Below are 20,133 nucleotides of genomic sequence, written 5' to 3'. Positions count from 1 at the left end.
CTTGTTTGTATGTTCCAAGATTATTTAAAGTATAATAATACGGAACAATAAGTGATCTAGTTGATGGAGAATTTTATTTGTATGACTGTATTATTTTTGGTATCTATCAATTTTTAGAACCAAGAAAGCCATCCAGATGGGATATACCTGACCAAGAAGAGAAGAAAGAAGATTCTATTAGTGAATTTCTAAGTATGGCTAGATCAGAAGCTGAAATTCAGAAGCAACAGCTGAGGCCATTGGTAAATAATGCTGAAGGCAGTACAATGGAATCATCTTCAACTAAGGTAGAAATAAGACTGCTATTTTTGTCATGCTCTCATCCTCTTTATGCTGAAATCATTTTTCTCCATTACACTGATTTGTATACTTGTTAGTTACTCTTTAGTGTCCAAGAATCTCAGCAGTAATTTTTACCAATATTAGAAAAATGATTTAGATTGATTCTAATATAGCAAAGTTATACTATGTATAAATATAACTGCCTGTATTAAACATTGACATAAAATTATTAATGTATTAAATTCTCAACTCTCCCTTTTTCTAAACTTTCCTCTTTCTATAGAAAAGACTTTTCTTCTATTCTCTTATGTTTACAACCTAAGAGGTAGTCTTTATTTTTAGTTAACATTTTTTCAATTAACAGGCATCTATTTTTGATGTTGTTGGTATAGTAATACCTAGTTCCAAATAAGTGTGTGACAAATTCACAATGGTCATTCTCTTTGGCAAAAGGTAGATTTATTTAGGAAATAGATTACAAACAAAATGAAGAGGTAAAATAGGTACCAGAAGCGGCAAATAGGAATTAAGAGTTGGAAGAGCATATAGTTAGAAAGGAAAGGAATTTGGAAGAATCCATTAAAGGAATATGTCATGAGGCCTAATCATTAATTAGCTAGGAAGGAGAAAGGCGCTATTAGAGGGCAGACATTAAGAGGAGAGAGAGACCATACCCCATAGTGGGCTTCATCCTGAAGAGAACTTGGCAAAGTTTTTCCTCACAACTAGATCTATTATAGGGGAAATTGAACTTTGAGAGATTCTCAAGGAGATGAGGTGAAATCAAGAGGGAAGGCTCAGGAACTAGATGGAAATTACCTGACTGGGCAGATTTCAGACCTGCCTAAACACATGCTAATCAATATCTCAAAAGGTTGTTTGAAGATGCCCAAAGGTCAATGAGAGTTGATAAAGAGTTCCTTTCTACATTCTGGGAAAAATCGTATAGTAGCTTCTTCCTGATAGAGAAGAGAGTAAGTCACATTATTTTCTACACCCGTCTCCTTTGTTCCCCTTCTGAGAAAGAAAGAGAAAATATCTTTCTGACAAATATACATAGTGAAGCAAAACAAATTTCCATATTAGCAATGTTCAGAAATATATGTATTGTTCTGAATCTAGAATTCTTCATGTTTCTGTCAATATTTATGGGTAGCTATGTCCATCGTTGTACTCCTGGAATCATGGCTGGTCATTTCATTGATCAGTTTTTAAGTCTTTCAGAGATGTTTGTTTTTACATTGTTATTGTTATATAATTGCTCCTAATTCTGTTCTCTTTACTCCGTATCAGTTCATACATAACTTTCCGGGTTTCATTGAAATCCTCCTTTTTGTTATTTCTTATAACATAATGATATTGTTGAGTTTATGTAACATAATTGTTTAGCCATTCATCAATTGAAGGGTTCTCTCTTAGTTTCTAGGTCTTAACCAGTACAAAATGAGTTCCTATGAATATTTTTGTACATCTTGCTCATTTTTCTCTTTATTTGGTCTTTTTAGGGTTTTAACTAAGTAGGGGTAATACTGTGTTTTAGACTATGCACAGTTTAATAACTATTTTGATACAGCTAGAAATTACTTTCTAGAATGGTTGGACCAGTTCACAGCTTGTTCACCAATATCATCAAATAATTGTCTGTTTTCCTGTAGTTCCTCCAATATTTATCATGTTTTTGTCAACTTTGTCAATCTGATAAGTATGAGGTAGAAGTTTAGTGTTAATTTAATCCAAATTTTAAAAATTGATAGTGATCTGGAGCATTTTTGGGAAAATATTTGTATTTTATTTTATTTTTCAACTAAAATTGAAAACAATGTAATATCAAAACAAAATTTTAACATTTGTTTTTTAATTTTTGAGTTGTAAATTCAATTCTCTCCCTACTTCCTTTCCTTTCCCTCTCCTTGAGAAGTCAAGCAGTTTAATATAGATCATACATGTGCAGTCATATGAAATATATCTTATAGCATTTTTTATATGACTAGTGAAAACAAAGAATTACTTCTTTTGAAAATTGCCAGTTCATATAGTCAGAAAGCTATTAAACTATGCATATCCTTTGGTCCATCAGTACCAAAACTAAGTAGTCTATACCACAAAGAGATCAGAGAAAGAGAAAGAGGAAATCATCCTGCTGATTGTTTCTTATAGAACAATAATATTCCATAACATTCATATACATAACTTATTCAGCCATTCTCCAGCTGATGGGCATTCACCTAGTTTCCAGTTTTTTGCCACTACAAAAAGGGCTGCCCCAAACATATTTGCGTGTGTGGGTCCTTTTCCTTTTTTTATGATCTCTTTGAGATTCAAGCCCCGTAGAGACACTGCTGGATCAAAGGGCATGCACAATTTGATAGCCCTTTGAGCATAGTTCCAAATTGCTCTTCACAATGGTTGGATCTATTCACAACTCCACCAACAATGTATTTAGTGTCTCAGTTTTCACACATTCCTTCCAACATTTGTCATTATCTTTTCCTGTCATCTTAGCCAATTTGAGAGGTATATAGTGGTACTTCAGAGTTGTCTTAATTTGCATTTCTTTGATCAATAGTGATTTAGAGCACCTTTTCACAAGACTAGAAATGGTTTTAATTTCTTAATCTTTAAGTTGTTCATATCCTTTTACCATTTATCAATTGGAGAATGGCTTGTATTCTTATAAATTTGAGTCAATTTTCTATATATTTTAGAAATGAGGTTTTTATCAGAGTCCTTGGATGTAAACATTTTCCCCAAATTTTCTGCTTCTCTTCTAATCTTGTTTGCATTAGTTTTGTTTGAATAAAACCTTTTTTAACTTAATGTAATCAAAATTAGTCATTTTGCATTTCATAATGTACTCTAGTTCTTCTTTGGCTACAAATTCCTTTCTTCTCCATAGGCTTGAAAGGTTGACTATCCTTTGTTCTTCTGATTTGCTAATAATATCACTTTTTATGTCTAAATTATGAACCCATTTTGAGCTTATCTTGGTATACAGTGTTAACTGTGGGTCAATGCCTAGTTTCTGCTATGGTATTTTCCAATTTTCCCAACAATTTTTGTCAAATAGCGAGTTCTCATTCCAGAAGCTAGGGTCTTTGGGTTTGTCAAACACTATTGTATCTTGTGAATCTAACCTGTTCTACTGATCTACTATTCTGTTTTTTAGCCAGTACCAAATGGTTTTGATGACTGCCAAGCCACCTTCATTTACATTTTTTTTCATTAGTTCCCTTGAAATTTTTGACCTTTTGTTCTTACGGATAAATTTTGTTATTATTTTTTCTAGCTCTGTAAAGTAATTTCTTGGCAATTTTATTGGTATGGCATTGAATAAAAAGATTAATTTGGGTAGAATTGTCATTTTTATTATATTAACTTAGCCTACCCATGAGCGCTTGATATTCTTCCAGTTTTTCAGATTTGACTTGTGTTTAGATCTGAAAGTTTTGTGTAATTGTGTTCACATAGTTCCTGACTTTGTCTTGGCAGGTAAACTTCTTGCTGCTGTTCTTTGTTGATAGCATGTAGAAATGCTGATGATTTATGTGGATTTATTTTGTGTTTTGCACAAAAGCTTTAGCTTTAGGTTTTGCAAAACCTGTTATTTGTTTCTAGTAATTTTTTAATTGGTTCTCTAGGATTCTCTAAGTATACCATCATATCAGCTACAAAGAGTGATAATTTTGTTTCCTCATTACTACTCTTAATTTCTTTTTTTTCCTTCTTATTACTAAAACTAACATTTCTAATACAATATTGAATATTAATGGTGATAATGGCAACCTTGTTTCACCCCTGATCTTCTTGAGAATGGTTCTAATTTATTCCTATGATATATGATGCTTGCTGATAATTTTAAATAGATGCCACTGATCATTTTAAGGAAAACTCCATTTATTCCTGTTCTCTCCAGTGTTTTTAATAGGAATGAGTGTTGGATTTTTGTCAAATTTTTTTCTGCATTTATTGAGATAATCATATGATTTCTGTTAGTTTGGTTATTGATATAAAGATTGGACTATTTTCTTGAGGTCCTCTGGTACTGTTCCTAGTTATGGGGAAATCATCACAGAGAATATGCACACACAAGCTTTTTGATTTTCTGTGCATTCTTCCCTTAATATTTTGACATATCCCTTTTTTTTCTTCACTGCCCTTTTTATTGTATAATATTCAGGTAGAAAATGATAGAGCAGACCAGAAGGATGAAGAAGGTAGTAGACCATCCATGGATTTATTTAAAGCTATCTTTGCCAGTTCTTCTGATGAAAAATCCTCTTCCTCTGAAGAAGATGAAAGTGAAAATGAAGACAGTCAAGCTGATCCTGGAGGATCAGATCCTAAAAGTCCAAAGCTGAGTAATTTGGTAGAAACATCATCTAATATACAAGGTATTTGTTGTCCATATTTAAAATTTTTGTAATTCAGAAAATGAAAATATTTCCAAAAAAACTACCTATTTGATTTACTTGCATGGTTGCATGTTAGGATAATTTACAATCAAAGACAATTCTTAGTTTAATTAGCTAAATGATTAAATTTAGTCATTAGGGATTGTGCCTTGATTGGGCTTCATAGGCTATGTTAACATTGCTGCACAAGAACAGTTTTTTATTTCTCTAATGTAAGTGTTTCGTGGATTATTATCACCATCTTTTGTTTCATACTTTTTTGTGGAGTTACTAAAGCAATTTATTTGTAAAACTTTGAATCTGTTGAGAAAGACCTAAACTAATGGAAATTTTGATGGCTAAAAAAAATTGATTTTTGAAATTGTTATGATTGATCAGGCTAGGTCCTTTGGACTTTGTGAACTTTTGTCTATGAAATACATAGGGGAACACACACATACATTCACTTTACACTTATGTATTTGAATTTTAAATTGTTTATTATGCACTTAACTTGTTTACAATTTTTCTTTAAAACATTTGATCCAGGCTACCAATCTCTGTAAAGAAGAGAGGGAAGCTATATTCTCATCTCTTTTCTTTGGGGCCAAAATTAGAATAAATATAAATAGTTTAAATTTACATTGTGTTCCATATTAGTTCCTCCATGCTTCACTGTATATTTTACAGACAATATTTCTTTTTTTTTCTTACTTCCTTTTTTTTTTTTAAATTAAAGCTGTTCATTTTCAAAATTTATGCATAATTTTCTTTTTCTTTCTTTTTTTTTTTTGTTGTTGAGGCAATTGGGGTTAAGTTACTTGCCCAGGGTCACACAGGAAGTGTTAAGTGTCTAAGATGAGATTTGAACTCAGGTCCTCCTGACTTCAGGGCTGGTGCTCTATTCACTGCACCATCTAGATGCCCCATATGCATAATTTTCAAAATTCGCCTTTGCAAAACCTTGTGTTCTAATTTTTTCTCTTCCTCCCACCCCTCCCCTAGATAGTAAGTAATCCAAATTATTAAAAATTTGCAACTCTTCTATACACATTTCCATAATTAACATACTACATAAGAAAAATCAAATCAAAAAGGAAAAAAATGAGGAAAAAAACCAAAATGCAAGCAAACAACAATAAAAAAGGTGAAAATACAGTGTTATGATCCACACTCAGCTCCCACAGTCTTCTCTCTGGATGCAGATGACTCTCTTCATCACAAGACCATTCGAACTGGTCTGAATCACCTTATTGTTAAAAAGAACGAGGAATTCCTTAAAGGATCATAGTATTTCACTGCATCCATATATCAAAATTTTTAAAATAAGTTTTTTATTTTCAAAATACATGCAAAGATAGTTTTCAACATTCACCCTTGCAAAACCAAGGGTATTCTGAATTTTTCTTCCTCCTTTCCCCTAATCCCTTCTCCTAGACAGCAAGTAATCCAATATAAACATGTACAGTTCTTCTAAACATATTTCCACATTTTTTACGGCACAAGAAAAATCAGATCAGAAAGAAAAAAATAAGAAAGAAAGAAAAAAGCAAACAACAACAGCAGCAGCAGCAGCAAAAAGGTAGGAAAATACTATGTTGTGATCCACATTCAATCCCTACAATCTTTTTTGTGGATATAGATGTCTTTCTCCATCACAAGTCTATTAGAATTGGCCTAAATCACCTCATTGTTGGAAAGAGCCACTGACCATCAGAATTGATCATCACATAATCTTGTTGTTGCTGTGTACAATGTTCTCTTGGTTCTACTCACTTCACTTAGCATCAGCATAAGTCTCTCCAGGCTTTTCTGAGATTACCCTGCTGATTGTTTCTTATAGGACAATAATATTCCATAGCATTCATATACCATAACTTATTCAGCCATTCTCCAACTGATGAGCCTCCACTCAGTTTGCAATTCCTTGCTACTACAAAAAGGACTGCTACAAACATTTTTTGCACATATAGGCCCTTTTCCCTTTTTTATGCATATATCAGAATTATTTAGTCTATGAGCATCTACTTTACTTTTATTTAGTTCTTTGCTGTCACAGATAGCTAATAACATTTTAAACAAAATCAACTTATATTTACAGATATTTACAATTTGGAATTAATTTCTTTCTTTTTTTAAATTCTCAGTTTTTATTTTTCCAAATACATGTAAAGATAGTTTTCAACTTTCATTTTTGTAAGACTGTGTTCCAAAATTTTCTCTGTCTCTTTTACTTTCCCCATCTTGAAAACAGCAATCAATCCAATATAGGTTAAACATGTACAATTCTAAATATATTTCCGTATTCATCATGCTGCATAAGAAAAATCAGATCAAAAGGGGGGGGGGGAGGGAGACACGAGAATGAAAAAACAAATAACAGCCAAAAAGGTGAAAAATGTTTTGATTCACATTTAATCACCATAGTTCTTTCTCTGGATGTGGATGGCTCTTTCCATCAAGTCTATTGGAATTGCCTTGAATCACCTCATTGTTGAAAAGAGACAAATCAATCACAGTTGATCATCACATAATCTTGTTTTTACTGATTATAATGTTCTCATTTCACTCAGCATCAATTCATGCAAGTTTTTTTCAGGCATTTCCGAAATCAGCCTGCTCATCATTTGTTGTAGAACAATAATATTGCATTACATTTATATACCACAATTTATTCAACTACTCCTCAACTGATGGGCATTCATTTACTTTATAGATATACTTTTTGAGATTATTTTATTCCGCATTGTTTCTTTGTTAGGACAGATTTTTGTCATTACTACTTTTGATTTCTGGAAGCAGCTGATGATATGGAATCATCAAGCAAAGTGAATATAAGTGCAACTTCAAAATCCTTTATTTCAGAAGCATAAATTAAATTGTCAATTTTATGTCAAAGAAATAAGATTTTTTCTCACAGTCATACTAGGTGTCACAGAACATTTTAAAGTTTAAAAACCACTTAACATCATATCTTATTTGATTTGTATATTCAGACATAGTGATGCAGGAAGCAGTGCAGACATCATAAGTAAATAATGGCCGTGAAAAATGAAAATTCAATTGACTTCTTAGCTCTTCATATTTGCAAATTCAGATTTGGACCTCCGAAAAACTATGTAGACATCTAATTTAATATATTTGCTAGTTTTTTCGGTAGAAAAAAAACTTATTCTAAGGCTATATATGTTTTATGATCCCTTTTACATAAGTGTGTGCTAAAAATCTTTCACTAAAAATCTATCATGTTTATCAATCTAGGCATATAAATTTAATGAATTGGCAGCCTTCTTAATGAAAAGTTTCTTATGAATGCAAAATGTTGCAAATGTCAGTTCTTTTCCTCTGATAATATAGGAAAGAAATAGGATTGTTAACCTTTGTACACTGTGATTAATTTTCAGTTAAATTACATTATTTACTCTAACAGAAGATAATCCTGCATATTTATAATTTTTTTTCCTAATAGTGTTTCTTTTTAAAAAATAAAAATATACTCATTTTATCCAGTCAGTGCAATGGTGGTCAATGAGCCAGTGCCTCCTGTTACTTTACAGAAGATGCAGCTTGATGAAAGAGAAGAATTTGGCCCAAGGCTCCCTCCTGTATTCTGTCCTAGTAAGTTGAGAACTCTCAGTATACATTTTTGCTTCAGAAATAAATGTTTATTCTCTTACTTCCGACTTTATTTTATTTTTTTAAATATTAGTTAATTTACTTTTTACTTCTGAATTGCAATTCAACTTAATAAAGTTTTGAAACACCAATTATGTGCAGAGTATCATGTTAAGCAACAGTAATATGAACATGAAAAAAGCTCTGTAATTCTGGGCTCTGGAAACCTGTAGTTAATCTGGTTTGGTGAAGCAGGAAGAAAGATATGATGTTTCAAAAAAAAAAAATTATCAAAATTGAATGTGATCCATGAACAAAGGAAAAGAGATGGATCACTGTCAGGTGTGATCAGTAAAGAGTTCATGGAGAAAATGGCCCTAAGCTGGGCTATGATGGTCAGATTAGCCAAAGGAGAGGAAGAGATGACATCTCTAGGTATTGCTCACATGAGTCTTTATGAGTCTTTTGTATTGGTCTTAGATCATTGAGTTGCTGAGAAGAGCTGAGTCAGTCATAGTTTATTGTCACACAATGCTACTTAATACAATGTTTTCATGTTTCTGTTCATTTCACTTTGTATCATTTCCTACAAGTCTACCTGTTCCTCATTTCTTATTGCATGAGTATTCCATTACATCATATACCACAGTTGATTCAGCCATTTCCCAATTGATGGACATTTCCTTAGTTTCCAATATTTTACCCCCATGAAAAGGAATGTTATTAAATAGGTTCTTTTCCCTTTTTTATGATCTCTTTGGGATATAGACCTAGAAGTGATAATGCTGGATCTAACTGTATGTAGTTTGGTTGCCCTTTGAGCATAAGTTTCAGATTGTTCTCCATAATGGTTGGATCATTTCACAACTTACACATAAGACATCCCCATGACCAACAGTGCATTAGTGTCCCAATTTTCCACAGCCTCTCTAATATTTGTAATTTTCTTTTTTTGTCATATTAACTAATTTGATAAGTGTGAGGTGGTATCTCAGAATTGTTTTACTCTGATCAAAAGTGATTTTGAGCATTTCTTCATATGCTTATAAAAAGTTTTGACTTATTTATCTGAAAACTGCCTAATTTTATGCTTTAACCATTTATTAATTGGAGAGTGGCTTGCATTACAAATTTTTCTTAATTCCTTATATAATTGAGAAATGAAACCTTTATCAGAGACATTTGCTATAAAGATTGTTTCTTAGCTTTCTACTTTTCTTCTTTTTAAAAAAAAACTTCTTTAGTATTTTATTTTTTCCCAATTACATATAAAAACATTAAAAAAATTTTTAATAACATTTTTCCAAATACATGTAGTTAGTTTCCTTTATTCATTTTTGTAAGACTTTGTGTTCCAATTTTTTTTCTTCCCTTCTTTATCTTTCCCCTTCCCAAGATGGCAAGCAATCTGATAATAGGTTAAATAAGTGCAGTTCTTTTAAACATATTTCCATATTTGTCAAGTTGTACAAGAAAAGTCAGACCAAAAGGGAAAAAAACTACAAGAAAGGAAAAAAGCAAACAACAAAAAAAGCTGAAAATAGTATACTTTGATCTACATTTGGTCTTTATAGTTCTTTCTTTATGGATGCAGATGGAATTTTCCATCCCAAGTTTATTGGAATTGCCTTGATTTACCTCATTATTGAAAAGATCCAAGTCTATCACAGTTGATCATCACATAATCTTATTACTATGTATAATATTCTCCTGACTCTGCTCATTTCAGTTAGCATCAGTTCATGTAAGTCTTTCCAGGTTTTTCCGAAGTCATTCTGCTGATCATTTCTTGTAGAACCACAAGTTATATTCATATACCATAAGTTATTCAGCATTCCCCAGTTTATGGGCAGCCACTCAGTTTCTAGATCCTTGCCACTACAGAAAGGGCTGCTACAAACATTTTTTGGCACTTGAGGGTCCTTTCTCCTCTTTTATGATCTCTTTGGGATAGAGACCCAGTAGAGACACTGATGGATCAAAGAATATGATAGTCCTTTGGGCATAATTCCATATTGCTCTTCAGAATGGTCGGATCATTTCACAGTTTCACCAACAATGCATTAATGTTCCATTTTTTTTCCATATTTCTCCTCAAACGTTTGTCATTATCTTTTCCTGTCATCTTAAGTCAATCTGAGAGGTATAAAGTAGTACCTCAGAGTCATCTTAACTTGAATTTCTTTAATCAGTAGTGATTTAGAGAATATTTTCATGTGGCTATTAAATGGCTTTAATTTCTTCATCTGAAAATTTCTGATTTGTATTCTTTGATCTTTTATCAATTGGAGAATGACTTGTATTCTTATAAATTTTACTCAATCCTCTCTATATTTTAGAAATAAGGCCTTTATCACTGGCTATAGAATTTTTTCCCAGATTTTTGCTTCTTTTCTAATCTTGACTACATTGATTTTGTTTATGCAAAACTTTTTAAACTTAATATAATAAAAAATTATTTCATTTTGCATTCATAATGTTTTCTAGTTCTTTGACCATAAATTTCTCCCTTCTCCAAAGATCTGTCAGGTAGACTATGCTTTGCTATCTAATTTGTTATAGTATTATATAATACCTTTATGTTTAAATCATGGATCCATTTTGACCTTATCTTGGTAGAGAGTGTTAGATGTTTGTCCGTGCCTAGTTTCTGCTGTACTGTTTTCCAATTTTCTCAGCAATTTTTGTCAAATAATGAATTCTTATCCCATAAGCTGGAATCTTTGGGCTTATCAAACACTAGATTACTATAATAATTGACTGTTGTGTCTTGTGTACTTAAACTATTACATTGATCAACTATTCTGTTTCTTAGCTAGTACCAAATGGTTTTGATGACTGTTGCTTTATAATATAGTTTAGGTCTGGTACATCTGTTTTCCTTCTAATCTTGTTTGCATTGGTGATGTTTGTGCAAAAGCTTTTTAACTTAATATAATCAAAATTATTATATTTCATTATAAATTACATTTCATAATGTTCTCTTATCCCTTGTTTGGTCATGAATTCTTGATTTCTCCATAATTCTGTCAGGTAGATTATTCCTTGCTCTTCTAATTTGCCTATGGTGTTATCATTTAATCTAAATCATGTACCCATTTTGATTTTATCTTGGTATATGATGTGAGATGTTAGTCTATATCTAGTTTGCACCCTGTTTTTTTTTTTTTCTCCCAGTTTTCCCAGTAGTTTTTGTCAAATGTCAGTTCTTATTCCAGAAGCTGGGAGTCTTTGAGTTTATCAAACACTAGGTTACTATACATCCTACTTTTGACACATAGCAAGCTGTGTGACCTCTGTAAAACACTTAACTTTGTAGTGCCCCAGATAATTCTTTTTAATAAACATGCATGGCAAATGCCAATTAGTATTAGTAAAGGGAGTTTCCTCACCAGAAATATCCCCATGCCAATGAAAAAACCCTCCAAAAAAACCACCCCCAAATCCAACCCCTTTTAACATGCACCTCCCTGGGTTATTGTAGGGAATCACATAAGAAAATAATATATTAAAAGTGCTTGTATCTGAAAAGCACCAGGGAGAGAATTCCATTCATAGTATTATAGCTCTAGAGCTGGAAAGGACCTCAGAGGCCATCTAGAGTAATCTGTCCTAATGTTACAGATGAAGAATAACAATCTTTGTAGTCAATATGTCAAACTTTGTGGTTTCTATTAATAGCCTCAGTGATGGTGAAATTTATGGCATTTATAGACCAGGGACATTAAGTGAATTCTGTTGGTAAATATTAATCTATTTGCAGCACACTCGGCATGGAGTAGTTTAATGTGGAGTGCATGGCACAAACTTAAAATTTAAATGAAAGTTCAGGTAACTTATTTTTTCCTGTTGTTCTCTTTTAAGAAAACAGAGTAGCTTTTCTTAATTGTGTAGGGAGAAGCATCTATTAAGTGCCTACAATCTATGCTAAGCACTTTGCAGTTATTTCATTCAATCCTAATAGCAACCCTGTGACACAGGTGTTGTTATTTTCCCCATCTTACAGTTGAGGAAACTGAGGCAGACAGGTGAAGAGACTTGCCCGGAGTCATACATCTAGTCTGTGTATGGAATCAGATTTGAAATCTTCTTTAGTCCAGGCCCAGCACTTTATCCTCTATGATGTCTGACTGCTAGTAATGAAGTATTTAATTTCATCTCTTTCAGGGGAACTTAGTAAAAACTGAATCAGGAAACACACTTTTAAGAGTCTAGTCTTCTTTATGTCTCATTTTTATATAATATTCTGAATGTCATTTTAATAAAAAGCTTCTGTTTGACAATAGTTGAATGTGTGAAGAAGACTAGGGTAAGCAAAACTGGGCAAGACACTAAGAGAAATGTATCTAAATTTGGGGTTAGTAAAAAATCCTTCTTTGGGGTATTGGAAAATAATGAAAACTTTTGTAACACTTTCTTTAGGAATATAAAATGGATTTATATTGACTTAATTATTGTATTTGTTGTGCATTTAATTATTTTGTGCAGTTTAACAAATTCCAAACTGAAATATTTTAAAATATCTTACTTTAAAGTTTGAAGTGGTAAATTCAACTTAAGGGAAAATATTCTGTTTATTAATTGTTTAGCTATTTAAAAAATGTTATTGATACATTTTGTGCTTACGTCATTCATCTGCCATTACTAGCCCTGGCCAGAGGTATGGAAGAGGAGAAAAAAGCATATCAACCAATAAATTAATCAGGTTCCATATCTGTAGCGCTCCACTTCTGTAAAAGAGACAAGGAGATGCATTTGATCTCAGATCATCAATGTCAATAGTATAACCACACAATGATCAGTTATTATTTTTGGTTTGCTATTGCATTTTATTTTTTAATAGCTTTTTATTTACAAAACATACGCATGGGTAATTTTTCATCACTGACCTTTGCGAAACCTTCTCCAGTTTTTCCCCTCCTCCCCACCCCTTCCCCTAGATGGCAGGCAATCCAATACATGTTAAATATGTTAAAATATATAATAAATACAATACACGTATACTTTTTATATTTTTACAGTTTATTTTGCTGCACAAGAAAAATTGGATTTAGAAAGAATGTAAAAATAACCTGAGAAGGAAAATAAAAATGCAAGCAGACAATAACAGAGTGGAAATGCTATGTTGTGGTACATACTCATTTCCCATAGTTTTTTCGCTGGGTGTAGCTGGTTCTTTCATTACTTAACAATTGGAACTGATTTGGATCATCTCATTGTTGAAGAGAGCCACTTCCATCAGATTTGATCATCATATAGTATTGTTGTTGAAGTGTATAATCGATCAGTTATTTTTAATTGGTTGTGGTCTTAAAGAAGAGATATTAGAAGACACTCTCCTCCTTCTTCCCTTCCCCCCCAATTCCTTTGCAAGGTAGAAAGGTCCAGGGTGTTGAACAGTGCTTATATTTTCAGTTATATTTGCATATTAATCGATTTTGCTAATTAATTTTTTCATTCTTTTTTCTTTTTTTTTTGAAATACTCATTATGTGGGATAGCCCCTCTGGGTGAGTGGAAGGGATGCTGGAACAAATTATAGCAATGTTGAAGTGTATTTTGTTTACCTTTTTCTAATTTCATTTCAATTCACAAAAGTCTTCTCAGGCCTTTCTGGTCAACTAATGATACATTGCTGTTTTTTTAGGTTAGAAGGCTCTAATTTTTAGAAAGACTGTTTCTAAAACTGATTTTCTTATATGAGAGTTTGTAAAATATCTCATCTAATGGTTAATTAAAAATGTATGTTAGCAAAATAACTTGATTTTTATCCTCAATTTCTCAAATGAGATTATAATAGAGTACATAGGTTTCATAATGGGTATAGGATATGGTAAATAATAGGCTCACAGTAATTGTTTGTTGAATTGGATTAAGTATGCACCAAACATTGGTGTTTGAATGCCACAGAAATGAGTCTGTGGACACAAATTCTACCTTAATATTAATTCTGATCCTAATTCAGCTCTTTTGCTCCTATTAGTTTGAATGTTTGTTACATTTAAAGTTGAATTTTATTTTAGATGCCCGTCATAAACAAGAACCTGTGCAACAATCCAGTTTTTTGGAAAGCCACTCAAAAGAGAAACCTAAGAAGAACAAAGAAAAACGAAAGACAAAGAAAGACCACAAGCACAAAAAAGAAAAGGTAAATTTGTTCTTGGTGGAATAGATTAAACAACCATCGGTTGTTGTTTTCCAGGTATAATAATGCTCAGGTTCAATTCTTTTTTTCTTTTCTTTTTAAAAAAGCTTTTTATTTTCAAAACATATGTATAGATAATTTTCAGCATTCACTCTTGCCAAAACCTTGTGTTTCAAATTTTTTTCTTTGTCCCTTCCCCCCATCCCTTTCCCTAAATGGCAAGTAATCCAATATATATTACAAATGTGCAGTTCTTATATATATATTTCCACAATTATCATGCTGCATAAGAAAAATCAGATCAGAATTGAAAAAAAATGAGAAAGAAAACAAAAACCACAACAAAAAAGTGAAACTACTATGTTGTGACCCATATTCAGTCCCCATAGTCCTCTCTCTGGGTGCAGATGGCTTTCTTCATCATAGGACCATTGGAACTGGTCAGGCTCAGTTCTCAAAGCCAGACTGTGGTAAGCCATCCAGTTCTCAGATTCTGAAACTTGAATCCTTGGAACTCTCGCTCCCTTCCCAAAAGGCTAAATTTTTATGTGCAACCTTCCTTTTTTTCCCCCTGAAGTTTTTTCTAAGGAAACATGTTCAGATGTATTGATTTTCTTATTAATGTTAAGAAGTTTCAGGAAGATGTGCAAATGCTATAGTGTATCTTAAATTATGAAAGTATTTAGTAAATCTAAAAATGCATCATTTTGGCTGTTGAGTACCAAATGAGGGCTTTTCTGAGAGTATTCTTGTTGGTCTTGATTTTAGCCCCAAAATGTATTTCACATTTTGCTACTCAGGAAATTGAAGAAATGTATGCTTTTAAAAAATAGTTGTATTGATAAAAATATTAAACAAATTTTTTGTCATGGTTAAAATCTATTAGCTGGATAAAAATGTATAAATAAATAACAAATAGATTGTTCCTCTTTTGAAAATTTGCTTCTTCATACATTGATCTGTTTATTTTCCATTCTCATTATAGGAGCTGTTGGCTCATAAAAAAGAGATTAGTGGTAATTTTCCTGGAAGAAGAAAGCGTAGCTTATGACTTCAGGTTCAACAAATAGCATTTGGTTATGCTAACAATTCCTATATATACACCAGTCAATGCTTTTTAATTTCTTGTAGAAGTAGTTATGGCATCGTGAACAGAGCCCCTGGACTTTGACTCTAAACAGCAAGATTTCAGTTTAGACTCCACCACTTGTTCCCAAGCATCCAGCACAATTTCTTAATCTATAAAATGTTGGTAATAATTCTTGAACTACCACCTCATAGAGAGGTTATGAGGAAAAGCAAATTATAAATTGTAAAGTAAGTTGGGAGTAGTTACTTATTATCATTCAGTCCCTGATATGCCCATGAATTTTATGGAAAGGAAAAGTATTTCTTTAGCTACCCTTTCACAGGCCAAGCTATCCATTTGTTATTAGATATTGTATGTATCAGACAAGCACACATATTAGACATGTATTTTCTCTCTCTATATTGTTAATTTATAGTTTCCTGTCACACCTACTTTCTGTCCATTATCCCTTCATACTAATTGACAAGAAAGTATTTTTGAAACATCAGAAATTTCTTGATCTTACATTATTTAGGAAGCAGTGAAATTAAACATTAAGTTAATGACAGAAGTGTCAGCATGAGTGCAATTCCTTATTTTCTATTCCATAATTTTTTTGACAGTTGAAAGACTTTGAACATTTGAGATATTAAATTTTAGTAAAGATTAATGTAAATGGCTGACTCTTTTTTTTCTTCTTTGAATTATAGCATCATCTTTTGATCTTTTATTATGATAGGGAAGCCGAGATGGAATGTAGAATAGGAAAATCGATTAGAAACAGCTTGATTATTAACAGACTAATGAGGGATAATATACATAAGATGCATACATGCTTGGGATAAATTAAGGCACCAAAAAGTGTATCAGATAAAACTGTTTCTTAACTATATTTTCTTGTTTTTGCAAAGTAGTAGTGCTGTTGTTTTTCCGACTAGCCCCTTTGTATGCATTTCCATGATATCTGTTATCCAGATGTATAGCCAGTCAGAGGCATTCAAGAAAAATAAGGTCACTTGAGTTAATACATGAGTCATCTTGGAAATGCAGTGTTTGCAGGACTGTGCTATATATATATATATATATATATATATATATATTTAAATAAATATATATATATATATATATATATATATATATATTTATTTTAGGAGTTAAACTTTGTGCCACTCTGACATTTAATACTGTTATTTCTTTGCTATACCAAAGTGTGCTATATTTCATTTTGAAATAGGGGTTTTTGATTTTAATGAATCCAGCTGTCTTTTTTCTCCTGATCATTTCTTCCAGAACACCTCAAAGCTTCACACTAAAACAAGGGAAATACAAGACTAAACAACTATATTTTTCTTTTTTTTTTTATCAGAAAAAGAAACACAAGAAACATAAACAGAAAGGCAAACAGAAAAACAAAAAAACAGAGAAGAGTAGTACTTCAGAGAGTGTTGATAGCAGTGACAGCCAGAGTGATACTGAGAAAGTCAAAGACATATCACCTCAGGAACTTTTGAGAAGGTATGTCATTTTTTTGTGTTCTACAGATATAGAAATGAGTACAGCAGGAAGAATGCATTCAAGGCATTGAAATGTAAGTGAAAAGATCCGAGTTCTGGTTTTGGTGCCAAGTTAAGAATAATAACTGTTACCTTTCTCTATAAACTATTTTCATTTTTTCAGATCTGTTTCTCCATCTGCAGGAAGAAAGGACTGAAAGAAATGATCTTGCTATTTTTAAACTATAAGATTTCTCGCATCCAGCCCCCTTTTTTTTCTATTTATGCAGTGTACTACCTTTGTTTAGATCCTCATTATTTCTCACCTACATTATTTCAAGCCTCTTAATTGTTCTCCCTGCATCTAATGGGAAGTTTCTTCCCATTCTGATCCACTCTATTCATTATGTACAAAGTAATTTTACTTAAGTATTAAGATTTGACCATGCTACTTTCCTATTCAGTCAACTCCAGAGGCTTCCAGTTACCTCTAGAATAAAATATAAACTCTCATATTTGACTTTGGTTTTTTTTTTTTTTTTTTTTTTTGCTGAGGCAATTTGGGGTAAATGACTTGCCCAGGGTCACACAGCTAGAAAGTGTTAAGTGTCTGAGACCAGATTTGAACTCAGGTTTTCCTGACTTCAGGGCTGGTGTTCTATCCACTTCGTATTTAGCTTTTAATTACTTTTACAATCTAGCCTCTACCCCCCTTCCACATTCTGTAATACAGCCCAATTGGCCTTTTTTCTAATCCTTATACATTCCATTCCCTGTCTGCTGTACCTTTGTTCTGGCCATACTCCATGCCGAATTGCCCTTTTTAATTCCCCTCTACTTTAGAAGCTCAAGTACTAGTTTTTACATGAAGCTTTCCTCATTCCCCCAAACTACTTTTCTTTGTATTTAACTATTTTGTATATATTTGTATTCATCAGCTTTATACTGTATATATTTTTACATGCTGCCTCCCCCATTAGAATGTAAACTTTTTGTGAGTAAAGGTTGCTTTATTCTTTGTATTTATATCCTTAGCATCTAGTACAAAAAAAGCAATTAACAAATGTTGATTGATTAGTTGATATGCGAGGAATTGTGATGTAGCTGGGACTACAAGGGCAAAAATAAAACAATACTTTCAAGAAGCTTTACATTCTACAATCATGAACTATTAGATAAGAGTCACAGTGAGAGCCTCATTTCTGAAAGTAATGATTCAGTGATTTAGAGATGACAAAGTTTTGTTCTAAGTTCTCATTGACTGACCTAACATTATGTTCTTTTGAATTGAAAAGATTATATTCTAGCAGTCTTAGTGTTGATATTATAGAGAAACAATAAAGATGAATGTTGGAGAATCCTATAAAATATGTTTTAAAAACATATTGATGTATGATTTTTTTTTTTTTTTTTTTTTTTTACAGGCTGAAACGTCTTCCAATAATAAAGAAGTAACCTATCTCATTTTGAACTGGGTCTGATCTCTCTTCTGAAATTTTGATCTCCTCTATGATGGTAGATCACTTATTGTATAATTAATTAATGTATAGATTGTATTTATGTGTAAAGCTATGATTTTAAACAGATTTTTAAATCTTTGCATTTCCAAGTTTGAGCTGGAAAGTTGTAAGTTGGATTGTAGCTAGTGACAAAAGAATAAAATTCGCAATGTTCATTTTAATTAAAATAGAATTTTGCATATTCTCTACTGCTTGAAATTTACATATAGAGCTTAAAAACTATAAACTGGTATGAATATTATGAAGAAGTAAAATATTCATATGGGAACACTTTTATAAAGAAAAGGAAAAAAAGTTAAAAGGAAAAAAAAATCCGCTACCAAAATGGATTTTGTCTTTTTTTCTTTTAAACTAAAGCTTCTTCCTTTGATATAGTAGCCTGGGATTCTATCTAAGACAATCTGTATAATTGCACTGACAGCTAAAAGTTCCCTATGTCAATTAATATTTCATTTCAGCATTCTATCCATTCAATAAATGGATGGCTTAAAGGAATTTGATTCAAAACCATCTATTTTGTTATATAGGAAAGGAATATATGCCATCAGTGTTCAGGGTAGAAAACCCTTAAATTTTACAATATAATACTGTAATTGGTGTATTTTCTTAACCCTCAGGTAACCCCTTTATAACTTTCTCCTAAATTCACATCAAAATGCTGTAAATGATACCATTTTGCTCACTGCTATCTGAATACTGAGTATTCCTTTAAAAACCCTATAAATATAAGTGTAACCAAAAAGAGAGGCTGATGGTATAGTGGATGAAAGGTGACTGGAATCAGGAAGAGTTGAATTCAAGTTTTTCTGTATCACAAATGGGTTGTATGGCTCTGGGTAAGTTATTCCATCTCTAAGTGCCTTAGGCAGCACTCTAAGACAATAAATTACAGAAAAGGTGCCATATGTCATATAGTGCTCCTGACATTGATGAAATCACTAGCCTGGCTTAAAAAGAAAAGGAAAAAAAAACAGCTAAAAACTAAAGAAAACAATCCCAGCATATAAAACCAGATTATTATTTAGAGGGAACAAGGATGAATTAATGGATTCCTTAAGAAAGAAATGAGTGTGATATATGGATACCAGCATCCCATATTTACCAAGTTCCCATTGTCCAGTAATACCCACTTGTCCTCTCTGACCAAATGCCTCCCCCAAGAGAAAAAATGCCTTTCTGGTTATCTTAACTGAGTTTCAGAATGTATTTCCTTAGAAAGGATTAAAGGAAATTTAAGTTTGTTCACCTGACAAAACATTTAAACTAAGTTGTATTGATTAATCTGTACCTGGACCACTCATGATAATATTCTATAGGGATATATGTTCTGAGTTGTAAAGAATTAACTCATAAATGAACTTTAGGAACACAATCTATTTGTATTCTGATTACTTATTCTTTTTCTCAGATACTTTGTCCTTAAATGAATTTAATGATATTGAATCACATAGAATGCTGCCTGAGGCATTTAAGAGAGAGAGTAACATAGAGTCATATATCCCATTTGTGATACAGGCAAGACTTGAACTTCTTGATGCCAGCCAGCTTTCATCTACTATACCAACTAAATTAAAAGCTAGAAAATCTGGGTTCTGGGTCCAGCTCTGCTACTTGACTAT

General features: G+C 32.1%; 1 protein-coding gene across 1 annotated transcript in view; it reads left to right on the top strand.

Annotated features, from left to right (window-relative positions):
* The window catches only part of GPATCH1 (G-patch domain containing 1), a 51,033-nt gene extending 32,352 nt beyond the window's left edge, over positions 1-18,681 (top strand). Inside the window, exons 15-20 of the mRNA XM_012553761.2 lie at positions 118-287; positions 4,460-4,673; positions 8,184-8,291; positions 14,311-14,435; positions 16,868-17,016; positions 18,419-18,681. Of these exons, the coding sequence (XP_012409215.1) occupies positions 118-287; positions 4,460-4,673; positions 8,184-8,291; positions 14,311-14,435; positions 16,868-17,016; positions 18,419-18,449 (797 nt within the window). The 3' untranslated portion in view covers positions 18,450-18,681. The remainder of the gene's footprint in view (positions 1-117; positions 288-4,459; positions 4,674-8,183; positions 8,292-14,310; positions 14,436-16,867; positions 17,017-18,418) is intronic.
* The last annotated feature ends 1,452 nt before the right edge of the window (positions 18,682-20,133 follow it).

This window comes from Sarcophilus harrisii, chromosome 2 (assembly GCF_902635505.1).
Source record: "Sarcophilus harrisii chromosome 2, mSarHar1.11, whole genome shotgun sequence".
Taxonomy (NCBI): domain Eukaryota; kingdom Metazoa; phylum Chordata; class Mammalia; order Dasyuromorphia; family Dasyuridae; genus Sarcophilus; species Sarcophilus harrisii.
The sequence above is the reverse complement of the archived record's forward strand: the minus strand, read 5'-3'. Positions and strand labels throughout refer to the sequence as shown.